The sequence below is a fragment of the Helianthus annuus genome, chromosome 13, assembly GCF_002127325.2.
Source record: "Helianthus annuus cultivar XRQ/B chromosome 13, HanXRQr2.0-SUNRISE, whole genome shotgun sequence".
Lineage (NCBI taxonomy): Eukaryota > Viridiplantae > Streptophyta > Magnoliopsida > Asterales > Asteraceae > Helianthus > Helianthus annuus.
Window position 1 is genome coordinate 122,388,470 of NC_035445.2, and position 21,271 is coordinate 122,409,740.

General features: G+C 34.1%; 2 protein-coding genes across 2 annotated transcripts; both read right to left on the reverse strand.

Annotated features, from left to right (window-relative positions):
- Window positions 1–8,083: 8,083 nt before the first annotated feature.
- Window positions 8,084–10,334, reverse strand: LOC110901577 (beta-amyrin 28-monooxygenase). The gene is made up of 4 exons (XM_022148393.2): window positions 9,849–10,334; window positions 9,044–9,503; window positions 8,700–8,887; window positions 8,084–8,613 (listed from the first exon to the last, which is right to left on the reverse strand). The coding sequence occupies exons 1-4, from the start codon at window positions 10,332–10,334 to the stop codon at window positions 8,308–8,310; spliced, it is 1,440 nt and encodes a 479-aa protein (XP_022004085.1). The 3' UTR covers window positions 8,084–8,307.
- A 3,402-nt stretch (window positions 10,335–13,736) lies between these two features.
- On the reverse strand, window positions 13,737–18,003 carry LOC110899121 (protein NLP7). Its single transcript, XM_022146000.2, has 5 exons — window positions 17,798–18,003; window positions 15,667–16,154; window positions 15,498–15,545; window positions 14,428–15,160; window positions 13,737–14,301 (listed from the first exon to the last, which is right to left on the reverse strand). Exons 1-5 carry the CDS (start codon window positions 17,925–17,927, stop codon window positions 13,829–13,831), a joined length of 1,872 nt encoding a protein of 623 aa, XP_022001692.1. The 5' UTR covers window positions 17,928–18,003; the 3' UTR covers window positions 13,737–13,828.
- Between the last annotated feature and the right edge of the window lie 3,268 nt (window positions 18,004–21,271).

Consider the following 21,271-nt stretch of genomic DNA (forward strand, 5'->3'; position numbering starts at 1 on the left):
AAAGTGTGTCCATCATCCTCGAAAGTTGCTCAAAACTTTTGTAGAATGATTTTTCGTCTGATGCCTTGAAGTGCAATCCTTTATATTGAGTAATGTTGTAAAATCTTCTTGTGAGACTTCTAGTGCTTCCTCTTGCGAACAAATACCATAAGATCCAAGACTATTTGTGTTACATTCTTTATATCTACAAGACTAACAGAACTAGCTTTCATGGGTTAGTAAAATATAGACACGTACCATTCTTACCTTTACGGTATCGACATATCTGCTTTACCATTTAAATGTCTCCTCATTGGACATGTGCTATATAATGTTGATAAATTCAAATAAAAAATATATATTATCATGCATAGCTAGAAAGTTAAGTTAATGCACAATTGCACTTTAGCCATGGTACTTTTGAAATGAGAATCTCTACTTTGGTAGGAGATGATAATAATCATTTCTTATAAAAAGTGTCTGAACAACCTTTAACATACTCTAAGGTTGAGCTCTCTACATACTAAAATGTCCCACCAACATCTTCTAGATGTAGTTTGACAGAGGAATAAAAGTATGATTACAAATATACTCGAACTGCAAGTCGAGTAATAATTAAACTGTGATAGGGTCACTAAAAAAATTCCCCTTCTAAAAGCTCGCCAGTTTCTCTTGATGATGCTCAGACATCATCACTGTAAATTATGAATATAGTGAACTTTTAAGAAAGAACATTTGATAAAGATGGATAATATTATCAAACTTATATTGCTCTTTTTCAGAATATATAATGAGTTGCACAACACTCAACTTGACTATTTTAGTTCATACTCTCTTTAACTTTATAAAGATACATTCTTGAGGACTTGAAATCAAAGCTTCAGGCATTTGCAATCATATACATACTTCTTTCAACTTTGAAAAACAATGTATATGCATTCACTCTTTAGGAGTTCTATTACATATACCTTCTCATTGATTTCTATATCATATGCGAGCATGTCTTGAATATTTAATCCATATTCTACCATGCTTATACATTGTACATTAAGATGCCATTATAACCAGGCACAAGTTTTCTATGTATAGTTATTGGTGCACAAGAATTACATCCTTAATATGTTTCAACTAACCTTATAAGCACTTAAATGCTTTACGATACTCATCAGGAGTTCCAGTTATATTCAATGTATTCAAATATGAATTTGTATACAAGGATCATATCGTTCTTGAGAACTCATTTTACATGATTTTTGATAATTCAAATCCTTGAGGGACTTTTATGTAAACTTTTAGTATGAAGTGATACATAACATTCATAAGACGCATATCAATTCTCTCTTTATATTACCAGACTAATAAAGTATTGGAAAGTCATTACATCCACCACTAGAGAATGTGTCTTATTATAATCAATCATGGGTTTTTTTGCAAAAATCCTTGTGCACCATATTTGCCTTATCTCATTTAATTTGATTTTCATAGGATTCGCATAAAAGCCCCATTAATATCCAACATACTTTATAAATTCAGTTGTATGGACTGTTGGTCCGAAAGCTTTCCATTTCATTAGAGATTTTAAATCTGCCATACTTTGCATCTTTCCATTTTGGCCAATCATTTATGTATTTTCATTCATAGGCAGATCTTAAATCTTGATCCTCGTCATTTCATCATTTCAAGCGCTATATTATATACAAAAGTATAACGACGTCGATTTTGTTTCGATTCCATACATATCTTAGACATGATACAACTTATCGAGATCTCTTTATTTTCAGGTACCTGAAGTTCTTCTTGAACCATCATGTCCACTGTCTCTTCAGGAGATCTTATTATTATAACCTCGACTTGACCATCTTAATTATTTGCTCCAATTTTCGAGGAATTTTATTATTGGAATCAACTAGTCTACCAAGCTTTAGGCGTCCAATAGACTTATTACAAACTATGTGGTTGTCCTCTTGGGACACAAATATAACTGGAGCATAATCAGTTGATTATGTGACTTACTTAGTCACTCTATTTAGGTCAGTGAACTTGTCTGGTAATTTGTTCTTTAATATTGGTAAATGAATTATCCTTTGAACTTCTGGTTCACCATTTATAGTCTAAGGATCAAGATGACATGATAATTCATTCCACTTTTCACTTTCCAATTGCTTGTTATCTCCCCCTAATGTTGGGAACATTCATTCACTAAAGTGAAAAACAATGAGCCATAAACAAATTTCTCACTAATAGCTTTAAGTATTCAATCATAGACGATTATTTATAGCCAACATATTCTTAAACTTTTTAGAAGTCCCATCTTTGTGCGATGTGGTGGATAAGTTTCAATATATGTCGTATAACCAAAATCTTTGACGAGACATATTTGGTTACTGACCAAAAACCAAATATATGGGGAGAACTATAACTTATTGGCTTGATGTGAATTAATGGTACTATATATAAAATTACATGTACCTAACTGAACTTTTGCTCCTCTTATGATCATTGACTTTGTAATCAATAGTATACGTTTAGTGATCATCTTAACAAAGCAATTCTTGTATAAACATAAGCTATATGTAGTTCAATATTTTCTTCCAATAATCATTAATAACTTGGGAATTGAATTCATCGTTATTACCAAAATAAATATACCAGTCTGGATTAATATGCTTGCTAGCACATTAGCTAAGCCACAATCACACAAATTCAGGTTGTGGATTTCATAACCATTTAGACGATGCATCGATTTAAAACACTAAATGGTATCACGTTGGGATATGCATATCCTTTAATCACTTCCAGAATATTTAGGGATTCTCACCCTACTTTGGTTGGTAAATAATGAATTTCCCTTGAGAGAAAATATTGCATGCTAATACCAACTTGAAGAATCTTCTAATTCTTCAATACAATTCACATCATCGTTGACTCGGTGTGATCTAACCGGTCATGCCAATCAAATATCATGATCCATAAACTTCTAGTTTATGATCGTAATGTATTACTTACACTTATGCACAAGACATAAGACATATATCCATCCTTTCGACATATTATTCTCATATAATCACTATCTTTATTTGCCACTTATGGTGGTCAGTCTCATTATTAACATAATCGTCGTTGCAATTCTGATGGTCGATCTCACTTTAATATAATGTGACCATCATTACAATTTTCTCAATTATGTCAACGATCACAATGGTCAATACATATCCCTTTCATGGATCATAGTAAAACCAAACAAGTTTCCTAATTATCTCCATGATTACTATCTTTACACTGATCAATATGTAATCACCTTCACCTTAGGAGTGAGTAGTTTTCCATTATTTACTCGGTCATACGGATATGAGATGATTTCAAATTTTCCATATTCTTTTAGTGATATTGCTACTTCAAAATCATATCTCTCATTTGTGACAAGTGAAAAGTATGTTCCTTATAACTAATCTTCTCATCATATAATATAAGTTGAGAAGTAATTACATGATTGAGTCATGTTTATTGGTCTAAAATTTAACGATTTTCTGTAAATAGATAATGAGATTTAGGGAGTACGACCCTTCTCATGTCATATCTTAGCATATTCGTTCTCTTTCAAAGTGATAACCAGAGAATCAACTTTTGTCTTTTATTTGCTTTGTCAAATAATCACTATATAAATATTTAATAGCATATAGAAGAAACATACACAATTGCAATAGTGATGATATATAAGTATATAACAAAGCTAAATTATGCGCCTTCAAGTATCATAAAATACCAATCATATAATCATACTGCATTTATTATAATGCTCTTAGTAGTAATCATAATTTTCTCATAAAAACGTTTACAGATTAATCTTTATTTTTATCTAACACCAACTACATGACTTTAAACACATTTTTTGTTCCACAAAAGACAAAACTAATATATGATATAAAAACACCAAGAAATCATGTATACAATTCATACTAATAATCATGTATATGCAAATGCAATTAAGAACCATATCAACCATTGATTTAGGCATGTTCCTATGTTAGAAAGGAAAAAAAAACACTAATAATTCAATCTTATGATATTGTACCAACATTAAAGTAGAACATATTTGATGATGCGGTTTATATTCATCCAACTACATTCTTCAACATTTAGAACTTATCAAACTCTTAATGTAGTTTATCGAGATGAACTTAAAAAAAAAACCTTTTTTTTTCATACGATCTCTAGGTTACTAAAATAACCCCTAAGTTATCGGTGAATACTGAATCCCATCATTCTATTTTACAAAATCAAAGACTGAACCTCTTTTGCCATTATTCTCTATTCCAATTTTCTTACCTTAAAAAGAGATTTTATTTTATTAATATAAAATATATTTTGTAAAATTACCAAACTTGACTAATTCAAAAAACATCTTAAAAGTCAATAAAATTTATAGATACCTTGATAATATATTGTTATAATAAAGAGAAACTATTTAGTTTCACAAGATGTAACGTATGATTAAATAGCATATTCTTTTGAATAAGCAAATATACAAAATAACTATTTCAATCTCTCTTTTCAATATACAAACTAACTGATCATTTATATAAAAATAATAAGGTTACCTATTCAATTCTAGAAAAGCTTTATAAATAGTATCATTAAGTTTTATTTTAGTTAAAACAATAATGTATGTATATAATATAATTAAAACGATGTTAGCAGCTCCATTAATAATTTTTTCATAAACCAATCTTTTATATATAAAAAAGAGTGAATTGCAAGTTTTGTCCTTTATCTTTATATCCAATTGCAGGCGCTGCCCTTTATCTTTAAAATTGACGAGTTTTGTACTTAATGTTTTAAAATCCTGCATGTTATGTCCTTTAGTGCTAACCCAGTTAGATTTTTCTGTTAAATCTGATCATGTGACTTACATGTGAGGGTATCTTTGTCATTTCATCTCTCTAAGGACTAAACATGTAAATAGATTAAATACCCAAACATTTAAAAAGATACTTTAAAACAAAAGATTTAAATAAATAAAAAAAGTTACCACTTACCACCACCCCACCGTCACCACTTACCACCACCTGCTTCCACCACCTCCAACCCAGCCCGACCCACCCATCTCTCTCATGGCCGTAACCCACCAGCCTCTGGTTTCTTCTTTATGTCTTTCTCACACCATATTGAACACCAAATAACCCAATTTACAAAGTTAAAAAATAACCCAATTTACAATGTTCATGATCTTATGGCTATTCCTAAACCGATGAGAGAGAGAGAGAGAGAGAGTAGGTTGCTTTTGTGTTGAATAACCAACCGCATCGGATCCGATCAGAATGGCCACCGAAACCAAACCTCCTAAGATGAAACCCGGCCGAGATGGCTCTACACCCAAAACTAAATTCGATTCATTTGTTATCAAAAACACCCAATCCATCGATTCCAAACATAAAATATCATCCACCATCACATCTAAAAATGAGGTAGGTAAATTCCTTCTTCTTCTTTTGTGCTTAATTGTTTGTATTCAGATATGGATTGAGAAATTCTTTTTGGTGAATTGGATTGCAATTTTCAATCTGATGTTTGGATCGGCAGTAATTGTCGAATGGAAATCGTTAATTATCCAAACAGTTTTTCCATAATCATAGGATACACACACCCCCAATTTAGTTTCCTTTTCGGCATCTGTTAAAGGAGCTTGTTGGTTTTGATAATGAAGGCTAAAGGGAAGTCAATTATTGTGACTTCTTCCAAGACCAAATCAGTAACAACCGCGGTTAAAACAACAAGAGAAAAGAAAGTTTATTCCTTGCCTGGACAGAAGTTTGATCTTCCAGAAGAGGTAAGGTAGTCTTTGATTATAAGCCAGCTAGCCAGCCAATTCGGAATGTTATACCATTTACCTTTTCTCTTTTTTATGAGTTGCAGCGAGAACCTCTGCGGATCTTCTACGAGTCCTTGTCCAGACAGATACCTTCTAGTGAAATGGCAGAGTTTTATCTTTCTGGTTATAATTACAAATCAACACAATCTCCCTAATCCAAAACCCACATCCACAAGCGTAACCCTCCCTTTTCAAAACCCTGGATTTCTTCGAGGACGAACCGACTTCCCTGCTCGATCACACGCATAAACGGTCTTCACCACGACGACCACCATCGCTTGTAGATCTAAAACCCCCAAATCTGTTTGCTTCAAGATCTGTCTTTTCATGTGAAAAGAATGGAGAAGTTAGGGTTCTGTTTGTGGACGAGGGATTAGGGCTTTTGGTGTGAGAATGGTCATCTTTTTAATGATTGTAATGTAATGGAAGCCGGTGGTGGCTCATGGCTGTGGAGGCGGTGGTGGCTGGTGGTTTAGTGTAAAATGAGAGAGGTGGGCAGGGAGAGGATGATGGGTGAAAAGATAAATATGTAATATAAATATTATAAAAGAGTTTATTTTTGATTTCTTATTAAAATCATTTTAAGGATATAGGTAAAAAGACTAAATTGCCCTTGTGTTGTTTGATTTAACAGAAAAATCTAACTGGGTTAGGGACAAAGGACATAATATGCAGGATTTTTAAACATTAAGTACAAAACTCGTCAATTTTAAAGATAAAGGACAGCGCCTGCAATTGGGTATAAAGATAAAGGACAAAACTTGCAATTCACTCTATAAAAAAACACCATAGTGATTTGATTGGCTTAATATTGTTGAGTTATTGAAATAAGTTAAGTTTTATTTCCTATTCATCCCACCAACTAGCCGCAATTTTAGATTAACAAACAGATTATTAAGCTATTATAATTTAATTCAAAGTGGTGCTCATATAGATTACATGTATGCTCTATATAAAACATTAGTGTTAGTCTTGTTACCTGAGTTGTGGAGCTTTTGATGGAGACTAAAGATAATACCAAGAACTCGCTTAGCTGGAACGGCTGCCTCACATCTAGGTCTTTTGGCATGCTAAGTGTTGACTCTCATCTTGACATAGGTTAATCGTGACTTTAACCAATGATTAAAACCAATGATATTTCGAGCACTCTCGTGCTGATAACGTGTTGTAAAACTAGCCTAATATCAAAGAAAAGAAGAAGAAAACAATAAGGAGAAGAGATCTAACATTTCATTGATTGAGATGTATATTACAAGATATACAAAAGACTATATATATATAATTGAGGAAAACTTGTGGAACAAGCCTAATATATTTTAGATGTTGATAACCACATTAATAATAAATATAGTTATAACAGATCCCGCTTTAATCATATTACGAATTTTTTAGGTTTTCTTTTTATTCCTATAACAAATGCACCTAATCTTTTGTGATACCGACCAAGTCTCTTAGTGGTTCTCTTCTTTGACAACGAATCATTTATATATTGCAATAAACAATTGATTGCCTTAGGGTGTAAGGAGTGGTTAAACATTTTGGAGTGGCAAACCAAAAAGCCGACCAATCAGAGCGCGCCATGTCAATCAGTTAAAAGTGTTTAAACTTTACTGAAAAGTGTTGGCAATGGTTTAAACATTTGGTGGAGTGGTAAACTTTTTAAATAAAAAAAAGGAAAAAAGATGTGATTGGTTGAGATTGGAATGGACCCCACCCCATACCCCCTCTCTCTCTCTCCTTCTTCCCTTTGCCGCATCGGTGTTGGCTCACCGATTTCTCAACAATTTCGTCAAACATGGAAGTGGCAAATGGGTTGGCATTGGTTTGCCACCCATTGCCGCATCGGTGAAAAGCTTTTGCCGCACCCACTCCCTATCCCCTTATTATATGAATTAACTTTTTCAATGTCTGCGTTTTTATCCATAAACACATCTACATTGATCACTGCTTAAACTACCGGTGATATTTCTAGTTTGGGCCTTATAATCAACATCGGGTCATAATGTGCGGGTCAGCGTCAACTCGTTACACACAAAATACAAACTTGGAGACTGAAGATCAAGAGACCAAAAGACATGATGCCGAAAGTAGAAAACCTAGTGGCAAAGGAGGAACAAGATTACAAGAACTATGCACTCTTCATGGGAGGCAACTGGAACGATTTAAAGAAGCTATTCAACAATGATCATCACCAAGAAATCCTAGCATTTCCATTATAATTAATGTGTTCTATCTCTCTCGCACACTAGAATTTCACACACAAAACAAAGGATCATTTTTCGATTCTTGTTTTTCAATCGATCTTTTTCTATTGCTTCTGATCATTACCGCCAACAATTATTCAGTTTCTTACATAATACAAAAGCTAAAATCAAAATACAGTAATTAAATGCCATAAATAAAAAGTACAATAATAATAATAATTTATAATTATTATGATGCAAATATGAGGAAACCACTTAAGCTTCAGTTTTGTGAGGAATGAGCTTAATTGGAAGCCCATGAACTGGCCTTGGAAGTGGGTCAATTACCACTTTCTCATCAGGAATTAGCCTCTCCCAGTTGTATCTAGTGACTATGTTGTACATAAACACCAGTATTTCGGCCCGTGCATACTCGTTTCCGGGACACATACGCGCTCCGCCACCAAACGGCACAAACGTGTAAGGTGCAGGTCCCGCTCCTTCAAATCTCGAGGGGTCAAACTTCTCGGGATGCGGGAAGAATTCGTGGTTTCGCTGAGTGTAATGTGGAAGGTAATGTAGCTGTAGTATATATACACAAGGAGAAATGTGTTAGGTGAAATCATATAAGTTAACAAGTTTGATAACGGTTTAACGATATTGTTTACCTTCCATCCTTTGGGGATTGTGAAACTGCCGTATGTGAAATCGGTTTTCGCGACACGGAATGCGCCGACAGTTGGTGGACGCATTCTTAGCACTTCACACGCGACATTCCATGAGTATTTCATTTTGCGTAGGTCGTCCCAGTTCAGTAGTTCACCCGATGGTTTCGCCTTTGCTATCTCGGTTTGCTCTTTAATATTCAATGGAATAACAATCATATACTTGGTTAGTTGACACTTCAAGGTGGTTTTAGTTCGTTTTGAATACGGCTTTGTTTTCAATATTTATTAATTTTTGAGTTAAGTTTTGCGTGACAACGCTAAGGACAATGTTAAGTTGGCTTTACCTTTTAGGACCTCTCGGTAGACATCCGGGTAATCAACAAGCATCATCATAATGAACACGACGGTCGTGTTGATGGTGTCGTAACCACCTATTAACAACCCGAGTAAGTCACTCGACATGTCACCATCGGTTGTCGGAGCGTTGCTCGTGTCCTGGTTACGCTTATCAACCTCGACAATCATGTGAGAGAGCAAATTTTGCGACGGATCAGCAGTTCCGTCAGCAAGATCTTTCCTCCTTTGTGCGATTATGCCATTAATGACTTCGCGAATCCTTTTCGACGCTTTGACACCACGGTTAAACCTTGTCCCTGGAATGTTGATCGGAACCGCTATGATTCCACCTGCCGCCTCCACAAACGGAACCGCAAGCTTCTCTAACTCCGTAGCATCACGCACTCCGAGTAGCAACTTTACGGCCAATGCAAAAGTGTATTTTGCAACGAATGGGCAAACCTCAACCTAGTGTACTAATGCATGTCAGTAATTATATCTTTGTAGTTAGTAAAAAATACGCAAGTTCAATTTTAATAATTCAAACTTTGATTTGTTGGCCGATAATTTAATGACATATGAGGTAACGATTTCAACTCTAAAATCGCCATCTTAGATACTCGCTAACAACCCAAAACCCATATATTTTTTCAGAACAGCAAATTTGGATCACTGACGGACCACTGGAGTATCATCATGCCACCAGCGGAACCACCCGATCATACCCAAAACCCATATATGATTATCAAAACAACCCACTTTTTAAAATTCTTTCTAAAACATACTCAAATACTTATTTAACAAGATCATAACCTGATCACGTCCAGTCCAGTAATCCTCCAAATGCTGTCTCAACTCCGAATCCATATCAGCAATATAATTCTTAACAGCATGAGCTCTCAAGAACGGCGGCAACAGCTGTCGAACCTTGGCGGATTCCGCGGTTACAGACTTATTATTCGACTTCTTAATAATACTCTCCACAGAACTCGGCCACCAAACTTCAACAAGCTTGTTTTCATTAGAAAACAAGAACTTATTCCCTTCTGGGCCACACAAAAACGCCATTTTTTCACCAAGAATGGACGTCCCAAAAACGTCCCCGAATAGTTTCCTTCTTTGCATGGCAAACTGCTCGTTGGTGCCGCTGCGGAGCTTCTTGAAGTAGTCGATGCTTTCGCCAATGAGTGGCCAGCCATAGTGTCCGGGAATGGATGATTTTTGGGTGAAAAAATGGTACAAAATGAAGATGGTGATGATGGGCAAAAGTGTTGAAGAGATTAGTAGGAGGGTGTCCATTGTTGATGAAGAACGGATGAGGTGGTTAATGCCTTGAGTGTGTGGCTGTGTTGGATGAAAGTGTGTGTATATATATATTGTGTGTGTATGCAAGTATAGGTAGGAAGAGTGATGAGGTTTTAGGGGAAGATGACAGGTTCAAGTATAAAATGGAAAGAACGGACAATAATGAGAATAATAGGAAGCTAAGTTAAGTTGAAGAATAACAAACAAGCACAAGCATTTGTTTAGTGAAGGGGTGATTCAATGATAAATATGTTGGCACCTTATGTTTTATAATATAATAATAGTAATAATAATTATAGAAGAATATAAAACTTATGTTATTAAAACAAGTCATTTATATTGATTTAAGTGTATACCAAATTTAAGGCGGTATTCTTTAACTAATATAATTATACTAGATGTAGAATCGCAGATTCTATCGGTGATATACGTGGACGAACGTATTTGACCCAAGATTCAACCATGACACGATACTAGATTACAAGCGTGATAATTTTGTTTTGATGGAACCGGAGGATTCAGATGACAAAATTTTAAATACAAAATATGTAACTTTGAGATCAAGGAGCCGGTTTGTGAACTAGGAGGGCAAAGTGGAAATTTGGTTGATTAAAACACCAATCCAACCCTAGGATCGGCAAAACTGGCTAGGTTTGTGCGTGCGGCCAGAAACAGGAGCAAGGGAGAGCTAGCGAGTTCAGGTGGCGAGTTCAGGTGTGCGTGACCTCTAATCTGAATTGGTCAGACATTTGCTTGTGAACGGTTAGCATTATATAGGCTCTTAATGGTTCAAACCTCTTACTGGTTCAGCACTTAACCATTCAGATGTTACCAACAGCCCCTTAGTTATGTTTAATTGTGTTTTTCAAGTTTAAGATTGTATAGGGTTCAGATAGGATTTGGTTTTGGTTGTGGTGTTTGGGCCAAGACGGTGTACGGTGCTGGTTGGGGTGAAACTGATGATGGTGATGGTCGTAAGATGACCTACGCCGATGACATGGGGAAGTGGTGACAGACGGTGGGGGTCGCGGTATTCGGTGGTGGTTTTGGGGGCTGTGGTGTTGATTGGTGACGGCTGGGGTGATGTAGGCTGTAGTGATGCTTAATGGTGGTGATGACAGTTATAGTGTATGGCGATGACAATTGTGGTGTTTGGTGGTGACAATGGTGCCGGTTGATGGCAGTGGTGCTGGTGATGATGTCACACCCTCAATTTACCACATGTGGGGTTTTATCGCGAGACGTGTGACGTACAAGGATTTAGCCACTAATCATGTCAAACTAATAATAAACAATATTAAAAATAACCATCGTGTCCAACATGAATAGTGTATTCAAACAAAAGTATGTATTCAGCGGAAACAAAAGTAACTGTTTCAAAACAACCAAATCCATATTGTTTTAAAATGCACAATATTAAATGTTCTCATCAAACAGCACGCCCCATGCCACTTCAAGCTCCTCAGACTGCAAGTTCCCGTGCACTGATGTACCTAATGACCTGCAAAGCATGCAGAAGAGTGTCAACATAAAGTTGGCGAGTTCACAGTTTTGTTCAACGTAAATCATGTAAATGTTTAGCTTTAAAGACATGTTAAGGAATAATAAACTCGGTACCGATATGACTGACTATGATTTTTATGCCCTCATCAACGCCTATCAACATGGATCCAAAATGATTAAGGTCCTTAGTTCACGATCGATTCCCCGAGTACGGTGTGAGGTTTGTCAAACCTAATAGCGCTACTAACTAATACCCCATTACCTCTCACGACAATTAGCTCGGTAATAAGTAGGGACTTACATGATAGAGATTGAGTTTATCCATTGACATCAAAATTAAACTACAACATTTATTAAAAAGTATTCCTCCCAGGAATAATGTTGTGTCCCCCTGGGACGCATGCTTGTGGAAGAGTAGGGAACTCACCTTAGTTTGCTCGGTATGTGTTAACGTGCCTCTACGCATTAATAAAGTGTTAGGTCCGTTACACGTGACCTAATGTACAATAAGTGTAAGTACTGTACATGTAGGGTTATGCAATACTCTGAGTGTCCAAACAACCAAGTGTTTACTGTGATCAAGTTAACAAGTTTAACATTTAGTAACATACTAATTGGATTTATCTAGTTGGTGACATTAGTTGGTGACTTTGAGAAACTCGGACATATTCATGATGATAAACTCGAATATATTGTTAACCAATAACTCGGAACAAAAATCACATACCCGGACTCATATACATATACTCAGATCACACAAACTCGGAACAATTATCATATACTCGGAACTATTATACAAAACTTGGTCAACCCTTGACCCACATAAATCCGGAAACCTTTAAATAAACTCGGACCATCCTTTTGAACCACATAAACTCGGAAACCTTGAAATAAACTTGGACCCCCTTGTTTCCTTCATAAACTCGGAAACTTTTAAAATAAACTCGGACCCCCTTGTTTCCTTCATAAACTCGGAAACTTTTAAATAAACTCGGACCCCTTGTCTCCTTTATAAACTCGGAACCAACATTTAAACTCATATAAACTCGGAATAAATATCATATGCTGGGAAACTTACAAAAACTCGGAACAATTAAACAAACCTCGGACAACATGTATTTACTCGGAGCAATTACAAGACTCGGACAACATGTATAACTCGGATCATTACAAATTCCAATAACCCGGACTCTGTGACTTCACAAAGTCGGACCACTTATTCACGGACTAACAATTATTCTCGGATTAACAAAGCATAATAACACGAAATAAGAAAAAATCACAGTTTTTCAATGTGACAGTTACAATTCTACGATCAAACCCTAATCTCAACAATGCTACGAAACAAATCAACAAATTAGCAGTTCCAATATATCAATAGCATCTCTAATAATAGCATCTCTAATATCTGACAAACAATTATACATTCATTCATTCACAAGCAATTACACATTCATTCAGGCATGATCAATTAACCACAAATCAATTGTTTGGATGTCTAGGGTTTTGCATGGAATTAAGAGAACAAAGATATCGATGTATAACATAAAACACTTACCTTAGATTCGATCTAGTGTTTGTTCCTGATGGATTGAAAGATCAAAGACACGACCCAAATGCATAAAAATCGTATTGACTAGGAAGGGGGATTGGTCCAAATTACTTTGGCAACACTAAGCCCATTTTACCAACAACCTAGACCTTTTGTTTTACCCACTACGCATCCACATCCTGAACCCTAAATCTCCTTCCAAATCATTGAATTCTGTCGATTAACACTTGTGAAGTCATCTCCGGCTTTCACTCCGACGATTTCTAAAAACGTGTTATATATTTATAGCTATATATCTTAGATACAAATTTTGTTGTCCAATCTTCAAAATTGCTAAACTATTCACCAAGAAATATACAAATGCTCGCATTTTGATTGAAATAAAGACACATAAATGAAAATTTCAAAGAAATAAAGAAAATGGACACATTCATTATGTAGAACAGATTCCGTTGGAGCAACTAGGACCGGATATTGGTTGTGTTGATGGTACCACACGCAATCGAACTTCATTTTGATCTATTTTTCTCGAACTTTCAATACAATAACTCATTTCTTCATCAGATCTTAATAGTATCCACTCCATAATTTCATCACGATACTTGAGCTGATAAGTCCCGAGACTCAAATTGAACTTCATACCAATTTCTTTTTCAACAGTTACAAAGTTTGCTTGCAATATAGGGAGACGAAATTTGATAATATCATCTGCAAGCTCTGCTTTTATAGTCAGACTATTTTGGTTTAAACTGATGGTTGATTGCACCTGAATCGCCCTATTGTCTTCTTCATGTGGGTTGATTTGAATAATGGACGAATCATTTTTTTTTCTCTGAATAAAATTTGGTCCTGGCCACTCCCAGATGCCATGTTCTCTCAACTTGCGTTTCAATGTAGATTTAGATACTGTAGCACAATATCAAGAAAGAAGATTTCTTAAAAGTTTCATATATGAAACTGTAGCAAAAGAAACATTTGTCATTAAAATGGTTAATCAAGTTGCAATTATAATAGTTGATTATCATTAATTACCATTAAGGTTTTTTGCAGCATCTTTCATTGTTTTTCCAAATTGTTTCTCAATGACTTGTCGAGGTAATACTTTTGGAGTTGTTTTGCACATCACCTTGGAAGGTGCTATGTAGTCCACAACCATTGATCTTTTTCCTTGAAAAATCTTGAACTTTTCAGATTTATTGTCTCCGTTGTGTACATCTAATTCGTTACCAATTTCTTCACCAGAAGCAAACTTAAATGTGGGCAAACACCTTTTTAATGTTAAGAGTAGGGCCTCTAAAAGATTAATATAGTTTGAATGCTTGATCCATATGAATTCAAACACATATTTATAATCACTAGTGTCACTACTCCTCAAGCATATTGCAAAACCACTGGTTTCATAAAAGTCTTCACTACCCCAATCCATGAGCATATCAGACCGATGCTTCGACGTATAGTGTGATTCATAATCTTGAAGTGTCACCAGAGGAAATTCCTCCCCGATTGCACGAGGAGTTACATCACCAAATCTAAAGTATGGCTCAAAATCATCATATCGATTGCCTTCTACAGCATAAAAATAACCAGCCAATTTGATTGCTAACAGTCGCTTTGTTTGGGTGTCCTCCAAAGAAAATGAAAGGGGCACATTAGTTTTATTCTCGTAAGCGATCCAAACTTGAGCTAGAATTAAGTTATGTGATTCACAAACAACCTTCAATGCCTCTTTGATATGGTCCTTAGCAAGTTCGAGACCATTTATAGTCTGTGTTAGAATTGTAACATCAAATCTTTAACAGTAGGGCAAAGAATGAAAAAGATCACCACTTGCAATGGTTAGAAAACACAAATTTACAGAAAGATTTTATGTTAATGTTGGTAGCAATTTAGCTGAAGCACAAATGATCCTTTTATTATTAGGATTAGAATCAAATACAAAGGCTCCTAAAAATAAGAAGTATACAAAGGCTTGGTGGTGTAGTGGGTTTAGGTTTTAAATTATTAGACACTTGTCGCTCTATAAAGCCTTCTTATACTTCTTACAGTTAGGAGTCTTTGTAGAATAGCTTAACCTTTTATTAGGATTATCTGGGAAGCATTACCTTGTATGGTATAAGATCTTGTACATAAAACACGTCCAAACCAGCTTTCTGCAAATAGAAGTTGCAAACAAGATTCAATGTGTTTAGGTTATCTTATGCATAAAAAATTAGAAGATATTGGAAAGGCAATTCGTCTGATATGGTTTTGTAGAATCTCACAAACACGTACCTTTATTGCCTCAACCGTACGAAAAAGAAAACACGCCAAATTATTTTCCCAGTGGCCCGTAGTAAACTCAAGAACACCAATACAATTGCTTTGAGACGGGAAACAAATAGGAACCATAACAGAAAAGTTCAATCTTTCATCATCATAATCATACGACTCCGATAGAAACCTCTGGACTTCATTTATAGATGTTTGACGATTCAGGAATGTAGTGGCGGGTCCACCACTTTTGATCATGTGGTCCGGTTCAAAGTCAAGGTTATTCGCATCGATATTATATTTATATTTCTCAGAATATAGTCTATACATGGCAAAATAGCTGGAAAGACTACCGACGGCAAATGGTTGACCTGAAGTTGAAAGTAACCGTCTCCCGCCGATCGATACAGGTACCCAAAACTGACCAAAGAAACTCATATCCCATGGGATAAAAATTTCAGAAAATGCAGATTTGATCTTGTAGTGAATCATCCGAGTCCCAAGATCAGCTGCGTAATTTACATTTACAGTAGTTATATATTAGAAAATGTATATTTTTTTCTCTATATGTATATATGGGAATGGGATCAAATACAAACACTTAAGTTTGTAAGAACCATAAGAACCAATACATAATTGACAAGTGTCCATCAATAAAAAATTAGTTTAGGGGTAATTTAGACTTTTTGACCATATTTATTTATAACTAATTAAAAATAATTACAAAAAATATAATCAGCACAACACTATATAATTAGCACAACATCATTAATCGTTCTTCATTATCAGCACATCGTCCTCGAATCGTTCTCCATTATCAACATAAACGACATTAGCACAACATCTTCAATCGTTCTCCATTATCAGCACACCAGATGTGCTGATTATATCTACTTTTGGTGTTTGTTTGTATTATTTTGTAATTAACACATAATCAGCACCTTATTAGCACAAATATAAAACACCTTTTGTTAACTTTTTTTAAAAAACACTTTTATAAATACAAAAAGGTATAGCAATATGGTACTCATATTAAAGATAAAAAAATACTTGATTTTATGGTATATATTTTTAAAAAAAATAATGAAGTATATAAAAGTTATTTTAGTTTAAAAAACCTTGGTGGAATTTGTATTTAATAGAAAATGGTCAAATGACTAGCAATTTTACAAAATTACCCCTAATTTGTTAGTAGTAATTTTTAATTATAAGAGTTTTATTTATAATCAATATCAACCCTTGATTTAAATTAACAATGGTTCAGATCTGTTCTTACGGTTCTTATAATTAGCACTGTTTGTACAGGATCTCAAGAGAAAAAATAAAATGTATATATGTGTGGTGGTTTGGGGGGGGGGGGGGGGGGCAGTGACAGATCCAAGAATTTTTTCCATCGGGTTCCTTTTTGTAGATTTTCATGAATTCTCACTATTTTTTTTAAATCATACAAAATTTTCATTGTTTTTTTCATTTTTTCCAAACCGAGGGGGTTCCAGGAACCTCCAAAACACCACTGGATCCGCCACTGCGGGGGGCAAAAGTGAAATGGTACAAACTTTAACGTTATTTTACTAATTTCGTGAAAATAACGTTAAAAGCGGCTGATGGTTGATCATGCATCATGTGGTGGCGTTGATAGCTGAAAGATGCGTGGGTGGATGCACTAATCGGTCTCTGTCCTGATGGTTTGAGTGTTATGTGCCTTAGGTCCAAGGCCTGATACAAAACTACAATCGAGCCGGGGTCTCACTGGAACCAGCATCTCTATTCCTACGGGGTAGAGGTAAAGCTGTCTACATCTACTCTCCTCATGCCTTAACGTTAGTTTTGCTATTTGTGGGATTTACTGGGTATGATGATAATGATATTTTTTCTCTCAGTTTAACAATTAAAAATTAAAACCGCACGTCATGAGTGCAAAGATCAGCTGAAGATTTTATTAGAAAATGTATATTTTTTGATCATAGAAGCGACCTAAGAATCTGTGGTAAATTGAAAGAAATGAGAAAACGCAGATTTTATTATCTCGTAAATCATAATCATAGGAGTGCCAAGATCAGCTGTGTGATATACGGTGGCGAATTATACAAGATCGGATATATACAAGATCGGATATATAACAATTAAACGGAAAAGAGAAGGCAGCAACTACCTGAAGATTCATATCCTTCAGATTCACTCCAAAATACCCATGGACTTCTAACAGATTTAGATTTCTTGTGGTGAAGAGAGATTGGAGAAAAGTTTTGAAGGAATTCGGAGAGCTCTATTTCTGAACTCATATCTCAAGTCGATCAGTTGACTCTGTTGCTTCACGTTGAACAAACGAACCCCACAGGCTGTCGCTAATAATAGGCTATGATATTATTGTGTTTGTTAGGTTATTTCTATAGGGTAAAGTTCTTATACAAATAATTTTAACATACTAAACATACAAATTGAAGGAAAACTCAAAAAAACAAGGTGGCATTTTTGTAATTATCAATAACTATCAAAGTTACTCTACAAATATACCTAAAAAAACCTAACCACTCCCCCACCCCCAAAAAAAACCTAAACCCCCCACCCCCCCCCCCCCCAAAAAAAAAAACCTAAAAAAAACCTACCCCCCCCACCCCCCAAAAACCTAACCCCCCCCCACCCCCCACCCCCAAAAACCTAAAAAAAACCTAACCCCCCCCCCCACCCCCAAAAACCTAACCCCCCACCCCCCCCCCCCACCTAAGCTAAAATGCTAAAAACTAAACCCTCAAAAAAACCTAAAAAAATCTAAAAAAACACACAAATTATTTTATTTTATTTTTTTAACATTTTTTATTAAAAAATCGCTACTTTTAGTAGCAGCCAAAAAAATTTTTTTTTTTTCTAACGAAATGTAGCGATTTTTTAATAAAAAAATGTTAAAAAAATAATTTGTGTTTTTTTAGGTATTTTTGGTTGTAACTTTGATAGTTGGTGGTAATTACAAAAATACCACCTTGTCTTTTTGGGTTTTCCTTCAATTTGTATGTTTAGTATGTTAAGATTATTTGTATTTGATCTTTTGCCTATTTCTATATTGTATGGATTTATATCCTTTTGTTTTTTTCTAATATATCTACTATAATAAAAGAAACCAAGTTTTGGACACAAGAAACCAAATTTTGGACACGTATCATTCATTGAAGGCATTCTCAAATTTATACTTATCTTATATTAGCTAAATAAATAAATAAATAATTAATATTAAATCTTATCATACTTTAATAAAATATTATCTTCAAATATAAATTATTAATTTAATATATTTTTAAAACAAATACTTATCTTTTCTACTTATCTTATATTAAATATATAAATAATAAATTAATGTTAAATGTTATTCTAATTTATTAAAAATATTACTTTTTAATTATTTGATATACAAAATAATATTAATTCAACAAATATAAAATGCGGGGTTTTGAAAAATATAACTTTTTTTATTTTTTACTATACAAAGTTACATTTATATAACCCGTGTAATACACGAAGTTTTTAAAGATATAATTTATACACGAAGTTTTTAAAGATATAATTTTTTATCATTTGCTATGTAAAATTAGATTTATTCAACACGTATAATACAAGAGGTTTTTAAGGATATAATGTTTTTATTATTTGGTAGATTTTTCGACCCAGCTATACACGGGTTTTTTTAAAAGATACGACGTTTTTAGTATTTAATATACAAAATTACATTTATTTAATATGTGTAATACACATGGTTTTTAAAGATATAACTCTTTTTTTAGATCTATTCAACACGTGTAACTTACGGGGTTTTTATGGATGTAATTTTTTTTTATTAGTTGGTAGATTTATTCAACCCGATTATACACGGCTTTTTTTTTAAGATACGACGTTTTTAGTATTAAATATATACAAAATTATATTTATTTAATCTGTGTAATACACATGGTTTTTAAAGATATAATTTTTTTTCTTATTTGATATATAAAATTACATTTATTTATCCCGTACAATATACGAGGTTCATAAAAATATAACTTTTTATTATTTAATATATAAAATTACATTTATTAAACCCGTGTAATATACGGGGTTCTAACCTAGTAATCATATATAACCCTATATGACATAAAGACCAAATATAATACCAAAAGCTATAGTTAAATCTGATATAGCCACACATCCAAAAATGATTAACTAATACTCTAAATAAATGGGTTTATAAATATTGTCTTTTAAACACGATATTTTTATGTGAAATTTTGGTTTTTTTCATCACCGGTTGGTTAAATACACTTAAATATAATCCAAGATCTTTTGATGATAGTATCTATTGATTCTTTATAATTACTAGTGGTATATTAGCGCGTGTAAAGGCGAGGTTTTAAGATTTGTTTTGTTCAATTTTGATAATTTGTATACTAGTATTTAACCTACGAAACAAAGTCACGTTTAAACGGTAATAAAATATTAAGATTAATAATTAAATGACGTTGGAACTCTGATAAAAATATTAAGTTTAATAATTAAAGGAAATAATATTAAATAAAAAAGAAAAAAAAAGGGAAAGGATACGAACGGGAGTAGAACCAACATCCCCCACGGGATGAATATGCCCACCTATCAACACCTTGGGTTTTGTCAACTTAATTTTTTTTTAGTAAATTACAAGTTTTGTTCTTTATTTTTGTATCAAATTGCATTAAATTTGACGAGTTTTGTTCTTAACGTTTCAAAATCATGCACGCTATGTTCTTTAGGCATAACTCAGTCAAATTTTTTTTTTAAATATGGTCATGTGACTTGCACATGAGAGCATATTTGTCTTTACGTGAACTAATGTGTAAATGCTTATTGTATAAGGACTATTATGTAATATAATGAAAAAATATATAATTGAAAAAACTTGTAATCTCCCTCTATCTCTCTCCAGCTTACACACACACTATCTCTAACCTTCAGAGCACCACCACCCTGCCACTGGTCACCCCTCCTCCCGTCGTCGCCGCCGGACAAACACACCTACCTCTGCACCTAGGGTTTCGTCAGCCGTTTGGGATAATACTTTTGATTTTCTGTTTTCCGGTGACGGTGGATTGGACAGATCGGAAAAAAGCAGGGGAGTTTGATGTAGGGTTATGAGGTTGTGGGAATAAGTTAATTAGTAGTAAAAATCAGTGCTTTATTAAGAATCTTGAAATAGAGTGTTGTGTTCTTGACTTAATCTTGATCTTCCTCTGCAAAGTGATGAGTGTTTGTGTTTGTTGATTGAGAAAGAATGTGAACAGTTTGTGGGGTTTGATTATTTGAAGAAGTTGAGAAGTTGGAAGTTGGATATGGTTGCTAGACAACAAGCAGTGACTGGATTTTAAAGGTATGTTCATCTACATCATGTTATTTAACATTTTTTTGCTTGTAAGTTGAATTCCATGTAAGTATTTATTTCACATTTTTTTGCTTGTTTTTGAGAAAAAATTTATGATATTAGTTGTTCATTGACTAAATTTTCAAATGTAATTTGCTATTTAATGAACAGAAAGACAAAGATTGGATAATGCAATTGCTAGCTGTAACCTGCTTATCACTTGCATCTAAAATGGAAGAGACTGAAGTTCCTCACATTATTGATTTACTG

Bases quoted from the DNA above. Each gene is read 5' to 3' on its own strand.
- LOC110901577 (XM_022148393.2), bottom strand. From the start codon at position 10,334: ATGGACACCCTCCTACTAATCTCTTCAACACTTTTGCCCATCATCACC. The intron at 8,888-9,043 runs GTAAAGCCAACT...TGAATATTAAAG, and splicing joins CTACCGAGAGGTCCTAAAAG to AGCAAACCGAGATAGCAAAG. The intron at 8,614-8,699 runs GTAAACAATATC...TATATACTACAG, and splicing joins CAATCCCCAAAGGATGGAAG to CTACATTACCTTCCACATTA.
- LOC110899121 (XM_022146000.2), bottom strand. From the start codon at position 17,927: ATGAGTTCAGAAATAGAGCTCTCCGAATTCCTTCAAAACTTTTCTCCA. The intron at 16,155-17,797 runs GTAGTTGCTGCC...TAAATTACGCAG, and splicing joins TGAAGGATATGAATCTTCAG to CTGATCTTGGGACTCGGATG. The intron at 15,546-15,666 runs GTACGTGTTTGT...TTCTATTTGCAG, and splicing joins GTACGGTTGAGGCAATAAAG to AAAGCTGGTTTGGACGTGTT.